Consider the following 9,245-nt stretch of genomic DNA (forward strand, 5'->3'; position numbering starts at 1 on the left):
TTTTTTTTTTTTTTTTACCTGAGGTCCACTTACAATGTTAGACGAGTTTTTTTGCACTGAAACATATTTTTTGTATTTATAATACATGTGTGTAGTATTATTACATGACCATTTTTCACCCTCCCGACAACCCTCAAAATTAAACAAATTGTTTTTTTTGTTGCGAAAGATCAAGAACATGATTTCTAATTATATAGCCCTTTAAATGCAAACAATGCAGCACTGTAATATGTTCCTGGCTGTTTCAGATCTGGGACACGGCAGGACAGGAGCGTTTCCAGTCTTTGGGTGTGGCTTTTTACCGCGGAGCAGACTGCTGCGTGCTGGTGTATGACGTGACCGCACCGAACACCTTCAAAACCCTGGACAGCTGGAGGGACGAGTTCCTCATTCAGGCCAGCCCTCGAGACCCGGAGAACTTCCCCTTTGTAGTGCTCGGCAACAAAATCGACTTGGAGAACAGACAGGTCTGTCTTTACTCAGCCTCATAGAATTTCATGTTTACATTTTGACATCAAATTCTCAGAGGAAAACCCTCAGTTAATTTCTACAACTCATCTAAACACAGTCTTCTGTTCTGTCTTATAATGATTGTTGTACATGTAAACACACTCCTATTGGAGGTACTGTATAGATAGATGGTTGTGGTCAAACTGGTTTTTATAAAATAGTATTGATTAGTGTTATTTTAGTGTTATTAAAATACTATTATAGCTTTTATTAATATTTTAATTAGTTTTTTTATTATATTTTTATATTATTATATTTGTATATATTAATTTTAGTTGAGGTTTTAGTAATTAAAATTGTGTTTTTGTCATTTTATTGTTTCTTTCCTCCTAAGGTCCACTTAAAATGTTACTTAAGTCACCTATAAATACTTTATACTACAAATTATTATATTAAGTATTTTTGTTTAATATTGTTAGTGCGATTGAGATACTATTATAGTTTCTATTTTATTATATATTATAACATTTTATTATAATATTTATATTTAATATTTAGGTTTTCTTTTACATTTTAATTTTAAAATTGTAATACTTTTGTTGTTTTTGTCATTTTTATTTATTTTGTTTTTTGTTTTCCTAAAGTCCACTTACAACGTTAGTCAAGTTGTTTTTTTACACTCTTATTTTTTATTTTAAATTTAAAATGTAACTAAATTTGTGTATTTTTTGTCATTTTGTTATTAGTTTTTTTAAACTATCATGCGGCCCGCCACAATATCAAAACTGACCACCACAAATAGATTTTCCAAAAGGCTTTGACTATGAGCACTGCACATTTCAAAATCAAAACACAGCGCGGATGTTTTTATATCACTGTATCTCTGAAGGAAACCAATAAGCCCGTCTGATTTATGCAGCAAACATATTTTGCTTGTTATCAGTAATCATCTACTCTAGAGGGACTTTGCTGTTGTTATTGATTCTTTGTGGAAGTCTACCGGAAGTTAAACTTGGGCCACAAATGCGCGCATGCACAGTAACGTTTGTTTATGTTGTTGCCATTGAAACAATCTATATATTTTTATTAATTTTATTTCAGTTTTAATTATGTTTTGTATATCAAGTTAAACTAAATGAAAACGAGACGTTACGTTGGTAACTATCTGAAATAAAAAAATCTTAACTTTTTTTATTTCAACCTACGTTTTTTTTTTTTGTTTTGTTAACAATATTGATTCTAAAATCTGATTGGATGAACCACATATCAATTTACTGTATTGACCAATTGATCGCCTTGTGCAGGTGACAACGAAACGAGCCCAGGCGTGGTGTCAGAGCAAAAGCAATATCCCGTACTTTGAGACCAGTGCAAAAGAGGCCATCAACGTGGACCAAGCTTTCCAAACGATCGCTCGCAACGCCCTCAAACAGGTACGCGCCGTTTGACATGTCCAATAACAACACCTCCACTCTGATACTAACGTCCGCCCATCTCGCAGGAGTCTGAGGTGGAGACGTACGACTTCCCGGACCAGATTAAACTGAGAGATGACAGACCCGTGTCCTCTGGTGACGGCTGCAGCTGCTGAGATGGGACGCTTGGAGACAGAGGGGACCAGAGGGGCAGAGGAGAGCCAGCGCGGGGCAGACCGATCCCAATGTGCAAAACATCCAGCATTCAGAAGAAAACACTTTCTTTCCAAACTTGTATGTAAAGAACTGTTAGGAATTTAAAGAAACTCCCTGCTACAGCATCACTTTTAATATAACTACCTTTAAGGATATTATTTCTGTGAGAAAGAGATGAAACATGATAGTTATTTCTATTATTTACAAGTGATTTTTCTTTTTGCTGCTTGTTTTGTTAATTCCTTCATCCATGCAGATTATAGTCTTTCAGACTCGTCTCCTGCTTATATGTCTGTCTGTGCCTTTTACTTTTTTTTTAGGATGTAGAAGCAGTCATACTTCCTTGGAAATCCTTTATTTTGCCAAACTTCATCGATTCTTTATCTAAAAACTACACACACACTCAGAATAAACAGCCTAACATGTCACAATATCAAATCTTCAGCAGAATTTAAGAGCTGCCAAAGCTAGAAAGAAATATTCAAAGTTTGTGCCTAAGGACGCCCACCTACACGGTACACTCTTCAGTACAGGAAGGCTGGTGGTGTCGAATGAACGTTTTGGGGATCTGAGAGCTCACAAAGTATTAAGTGCAATCATTTTAACCATGCAACACGATTCCTTTTGCTTCGAATGAAAGCGTTTCCCCAGTTTTAATGTATGAATGTAAGATTAATGATTAATTCCGGTCTTGACCTCATGCTGTTTAATTACTTGGTTTACAGTTTATTTTTATGTTTCTATGTTCATATAGTAGACATTTCTAATGGGCTCATCTCATTGACCAAATTATGGGTATGATGTAGGTCAAATAAAGGCACAAAATGTGAAGGAAAGCTGAAATTGAAGAATGAGTCCTGACAACCCTTGAATCCATGTGATTTTTTTAATGTCTTTATTTCTATCAACCAGTATTGTAGATGATTTTGATCAAAAACTTAGTGAGGTCTGCCAATAGAAACACATCTGTCCCTCTTTTATAAGACAATTACCTTTCCTTGAACACTGTTAAATCATCTCTCGGTATTGTTTCATCAACAATGCTCCATTAATAAATCTTTATTCAAATGACAAAACACTGGATCTTGTGTGTTTTGGCTTCTGTTGCACTGATAAACTTCAAAGGAACAGTTCACCCAAAAATGAAATTTTCCTAAAACATTACTCGCCCTCAAACCATTCCAAGATGAGTTTGTTTGTTCATCAGAACAGATTTAATTTTCAAATGTAGCATTCCATCACTTGCTCACCTATGGATCCTCTGCAGTGAATGGGTGCCGTCAGAATGAGAGTCCAAACAGCTGATTTAAAAACATCACAATAATCTAATTAACTGTCCCTGTTGTCCTCTTTACATCAAAATTCACCAACGTATTTCTTGAACTGTTTTGGACTGTATTTGCTTGTAAACTGATCTGTGCATATTTCATTCATGATTCAGATGAAACCACTTTTTCACTGGAGAGAACATTATTATGGATATCTTAATTATGGATTAGGTTCTTACAAACACATTCACATTTCGTTAACTGATGGACTGGAGTGGTGTGGATTATTGGGATGTTTTTATCAGCTGTTTGGACTCTCATTCTGACGGCACCCATTCACTGCAGAGGATCCATTGGTGAGCAAGTGATGTAATACTACATTTCTCCAAATCTGTTTCAACAAAGAAACAAACTCGTCTACATCTTGGACGGCCCGAGAGTGAGTAATTTTTCAGTACATTTTCATTTTTGGGTAAACTATTCCTTTAACACAACTCAAAACAACTGACTTAAGACATTATGAAGTGCTGCACTTCTCAAACAGAGCAAAAGCAGAGTCCTCGCAGTCCATACTTGAACACATGGCAGATGATGTTTCTCTTGGACATCCGCAAACAGCATCTGCATCGACATTTCTCCTCTTATGCTTGTATTTGTCTCTCAGAGTGTCATTGTGAAACAGGCGGTCCAAATGCATCCATAGTTTCCATCACTAGAGACAAATGGTCCAAGAATGAACTTACAGAAACACGAAGAATACGGGCTTCATCTGCGGTCCATCTCCTATAAAAGACATGAGCAAAAATCAGATTAGTTTTATTGTGTATAATAGAAATATTCCATTAATTTCAACAACAAAACACATGCATATCTTTTTTTTAGCGAATTAATATTACATCTAGTAAATGTTACATGCGATTGTATTTTTTTTGGGGGGGGGTTTAATTAGACTAGTGTGGCAAAGTGTGTCGACCTAAATCTAAATTAGTTTTTTTAGGTGATCGTTCATGTGGTGTAACTCACACAGACAGTGTTTGTCCTGACAAATCCAGGTTTTTAGTGATTCCTCCTTTCCTGGGCTCAGGATCAGGAGACAGAGACTGCAGGGCGATAGTTGCCTCTCTCTCGGATGGGAAAGGGACCTTTAGAAAGCTGATATTTTGTTAAAGGTAAAGAGAATAGGACATGAAATACATGTACCTCTATTTCTGATTCATTGACCGATCTACTGTGCTACTTGGCTGCACATGTATGTCTCTGAGCAAATCCCGCAGTGCAAGCAGGTAAGAGCTGGAAAAGTTTGAATAAATCCTACGATACAAAAGCAGAGCTCAGCACTGTCGTAATGAATTATTTTGACATTTAGGAACAGCAGTAAAAGGATACAATTCAAGTTTTCTATCTGAACCGTTTTCACTCATGCAAGCCGCCATGTTGACATGTTTTGCTGTCGTGCTTCAGATTGAAAGCGGCATTTTCGTCGTGTTTTTATAAAATGTAAACTTTATTTCCATAGAGTAACATTCGACAAAATTCGATCTACTTTACATCCGACGAATCCTGCATTCAACATAAATGTTCAATGTTTTCTTATAGTTAATGTTCTGTTTAGTGATTATTGTACGCTTGGTTTAGATTATCATAAGTAAAATCATATTTTTAAGATAATTATATTTATATAAAAAAAATACAGTAGCAAAAGTAGTAGCAAAAAGTGATTTACAACATAAATGTCAAGCAGTGATGAAAATGTAAATAAAAATTATATTATTTTGTTAAATTATTGTAATGAGTCTTATGATAATATTTTGTAAATGCCGCGAAGTAAGCTCAGACATTTTCTGAAATGCTTAAAGGGGTCATATGATGCGATTTCATGTTTCCCTTTCTCTTTGGAGTGTTACAAGCTCTTGGTGCATAAAGAAGATCTGTAAAGTTGCAAAGACTAAAGTCTCAAGAAATTTGTGCAATGCATTTTATGGACAACAGTTTTTTGAACCAAGAAGAGTACAAAGCTGGCTGTGCACAAAGGCTATTTCTAAAAAAAAAAAAAAGGGTAAATTCTGATTTTGCTATGACAATCTGGCGCTTCTGAATCCATCATATGACCCCTTTAATTTAAATGAATCATTCGAACGAATTGATTCAGTCAAATGAATCGGACTTGAATGCTTCATACAAGAGCGAGTAAACATTTAAGAGGAGCGCAAACTCAAAATAGCTTTTTGTAACGTTACACTGCTTCTTTTCGATATAAGTAGCTCGTTACTGGAAAAGCTAAGTTATATGGCCGAGCCACTGTCGCTCGTGTCACTGTTACCGAAAATGTAGTTATAATATTTATTAGTAGTGTGTATAATTTTACTTCTTTAACACTGGTCAGTTCAAATGAATCAAACCTACAGTGGGAAACACACCTGCAGCATCTTCACACATCCATCACAAATGTTATACAGCGAGACTCGTTATGAGGTTGCAAGCTGCGTTTGGACGCGCATATGATGCCCAGAAATGCAGTCTAGTTAGTGTGTACAGTAGGCAGCGCGCTAGGTGTTGAAACACAGCCGAGCCTCTCTCTGGTCATCTGCGCTGGATCGATTCGGTTCAGTCCTCTGTGCTTTTTTATTGCAGGTAAGTCCGACACAACGGAACATCTTTTATTACATGCTTTAATTTCATTTTAATCGAAACTTTTTTCTTTTATAAAAAAATCTAAAATCTTAAAAACTTAAATCACAGAGTTCTAAATATGTTATGTTATGATACGAGTTTTTATAAACAGCTTAGCCTACCTGTGAAGTGATTTTTACAAGGACCATAATAATAATCATATTAATAAGCTTATTTTGTTACCTGTTTTTCATTTACTGTTGCATATACTGTATCTTTATGATTTAATACAGAAAAGAACTTATTATTTAGGCTAGAAAACAATGTGCTAAACATATAACGTAATATATAAAGAAATATATAACGTCTAACTCACTTATGTTCTGTTTAATCTCTATATGGTTCTCTGTGAAGGCTATTTGTTCGTCTGAATATTATATATATATATATATATATATAATTTTATTTTTTAAATTATTTTTATACAGTGGTTTTATTTATGTGGGATTCAAAGACCTTAAAAAAAACAGAAAATGTAAAACAAGGAAACATAATGACATAATCGAAATATGTAAAACCAAGTAGGCCTACTAGGAGACTATGAAATTCATAATTTCCATAATTTAATAATAATTTTTCAAATTCAGCTTCACACTTGAATTGTTGCTCTAAAAATATGTAATAATAATAATAATAAAAAAACGATTAAAAAATAAAGCATTTTAAAATCCCACTGTATTTTGCTGGCTATTTAATGTATTAATAATGTATTTTAGGTGTTTGGTTTCATTTAATCATGAACTTAAAAAGAAATATGTGAAACCAAATACTAACAGACACTAAAATTCATGTTAATTTTTGAAATTAATCCTCACATTTGAACTGTTACTCACAGAATATAATTTGTAATGAAAAAACTGTATTCAAAATAAAAGCATTTTCAAGAGGACTCCACTGTATCTACTGGCTATTTTTTTTTTTTACACTGTATTTCTGTTTCATTTATTCATAACTCTGCCCTCATCATCAAACCTCCATCCCAAACACTGTAAAGTTGCTTGTTTTGCTGCATTTGACTGAATTCTTTATTGGATTTCAATGCTTTTATAGATGCATAACCCTCCAGTGGTGACGGGCTGATGGGAACTCTCCGTGACTTCCAGGTTGCCCTGCAGACTAAGATTGAGGAGCTGCGGCAACGTGACACCCTCATGCATTTTATTTCATTGATGCCGGAGCAGCGTTACCAGATGAGCCCCAGCGCACTAAACGCCAGGCCATATCAGCCGAACCCACGGGGCTGGATCCAAATCAACTCTGCCAAGTCACCCTCACCAACTACAGCAAGAGCGAGGAGTGAGTTCGAGCCCGGATGCTTCAGGTAAAGCTTCAGTCAATTAGAAAAGCAACATGTTCGATTCAATCCCATCCCAGGTCTCGAGAGTTGATCCAGAAGATTTCATGAAGCTCCTGCAGGCCAGTCAGATCCTCACCATCATGGACCGCATGTATCCCACCACACTGGCACAGGGCTGCTGCGTCATCCAGGAGGGCGATGATGGCTCTACTGTCTACGTTCTGGAAGGTGAGGAGCATCTGCTTCAAAGCTACTATTTTTACTATGAGCAGTTAAAACTATTTTGAGAAAACTGAAAGTGTCCCAAACAACAGCGTTTTGTTTTTATGCTAACCTCTGTCAAGTGAATGTGCTGCCTGTTCGTCATGTGTTTGTGACAGCGATCCTCTGTGCAAGAAAACACTTCACGTGATGTGTGCTATTATTTCATGGCTTTGCACAGGAATAGTTCAGACACAAAAAAGGAGAAAGCCATTAATATGTCGCAACACAGACGCGTGACACCAACGCCGTAGTGTATGGAACGCCAAACGGGTCACAATTCGTCAGGCGTCTGGTTAATGGCGAATTGTGACCCGTTTGGCGTTCCATACTCACATACGTCGTAGCCACGTCGCCGTCAGGTATAGTTCCTACCATGACGTCGCCGCCAGTCTGTCGTCTGCCGTTCCTATCAATCCCATTCAAAAATCTACACGGACTGACGGCGACGGAAGGGTAGACTGCTCCTTCTCCTTCTCCTGCTTAGCCTTAGAAAAGGCACGATCCACTCGTTATATTCTAGGAGCATGCTGTCGTGCAACTCCCGTCTCTTCAACTGAAATGCCTCGCTCATGGATGTGTGAATCCGCTACGGAGCATCAGCCTTGCGCTTTCACGTTGTACTTTGCGCCCGTCAAAAACTTTGACCTGATAACTGGTAACCTGATTTTGTAAGGATTTTTGTAGCCTTATCAGATCAGTTTATTAAGATAAAATTTTGCTAAAAAATTATCGAAATTATCACATGAAGCACATTTCATTCATCCATTCATTTTTTTTTTAATGAAATTATTTTTTGTGGGGGGGGCACTCTAGGTGTCGTTGCCCAGGGGCACCAAAGAGTCTTAATCCGCCACTGGAAAACAAGCAATACTCTATAACTGCACATGCACAGCCACCATCACGGGTGAGATTCACTCAGTCTGTGTGTTTCAGCACAAAATATTAGACTGGTACTGAAGGAAACTGAATATTTAATGTTTCCTATTTCTTACTCACGTTTTCTCCTTCTTTCAGTTCAGTTGAGTTTTAATTGGATTTGCTTTATTAGTTTGACAAAACTGTACATGTATTATTAATAAAGAAAAAATGGATGTAACATACAAAAATGTAAATAAATAAATATATTGATATAATAAAGAATAAAGAACAATTTATAGAATAAATAATAATAGCATAAATGGAGTAAAAAACTAAATGTGAAAAAAAAGAACATGGCAGAGTACATTCAGAAATGATCAAAAATATATAGATAGACAGATAGATACAAAGTTTGTTGTCTTGAGTCTGAATTCCTGCTCATCTGCCATGCGGCTGAGATTGAGTTCAGCCCTATTAATGGCTTTCTCCTGCAGAGTGAACGTGGAGGAATCGGTGGTGTGTAATTGGCCATATGGTTTTTCTAATATATCCTCATCCTTTGCCCTTTTACGACACATCGGTTTAGTGTGATAGATTGGGGTGAAATGAGTTGACTTGGGTGGTGTCTGTTTAATCGCAATAATAAAAATGCAAGGTATTTGGCTGTCCTTGTTCATGCAGAGATCGCTCTTTAACAATCTCACCTGTGAACCCTGATCAGATTTGCTGGATTAAAAAAAAAAAAAAGTGCTGAAAATGTGCTTTTTTCTTCTCTGTACAGCTCAGAATGAGTCATTTAAGTTGGAT

At 36.2% G+C, this 9,245-nt stretch overlaps 2 protein-coding genes across 2 annotated transcripts in view; one reads left to right on the forward strand and one right to left on the reverse strand.

Moving 5' to 3' along the window:
- The window catches only part of LOC107741675 (ras-related protein Rab-7a-like), a 22,818-nt gene extending 20,267 nt beyond the window's left edge, over positions 1-2,551 (forward strand). The window contains exons 6-7 of the mRNA XM_016554451.1: positions 1,755-1,883; positions 1,952-2,551. Of these exons, the coding sequence (XP_016409937.1) occupies positions 1,755-1,883; positions 1,952-2,041 (219 nt within the window). The 3' untranslated portion in view covers positions 2,042-2,551. The remainder of the gene's footprint in view (positions 1-1,754; positions 1,884-1,951) is intronic.
- A 1,234-nt stretch (positions 2,552-3,785) lies between these two features.
- Positions 3,786-4,818, reverse strand: LOC107741696 (EKC/KEOPS complex subunit LAGE3-like). The gene is made up of 3 exons (XM_016554469.1): positions 4,736-4,818; positions 4,373-4,501; positions 3,786-4,132 (listed from the first exon to the last, which is right to left on the reverse strand). The coding sequence occupies exons 1-3, from the start codon at positions 4,780-4,782 to the stop codon at positions 4,018-4,020; spliced, it is 291 nt and encodes a 96-aa protein (XP_016409955.1). The 5' UTR covers positions 4,783-4,818; the 3' UTR covers positions 3,786-4,017.
- Between the last annotated feature and the right edge of the window lie 4,427 nt (positions 4,819-9,245).

This window comes from Sinocyclocheilus rhinocerous, unplaced genomic scaffold, assembly GCF_001515625.1.
Source record: "Sinocyclocheilus rhinocerous isolate Xijiao unplaced genomic scaffold, SAMN03320098_v1.1 scaffold886, whole genome shotgun sequence".
NCBI classification, from domain to species: Eukaryota; Metazoa; Chordata; class Actinopteri; order Cypriniformes; family Cyprinidae; genus Sinocyclocheilus; species Sinocyclocheilus rhinocerous.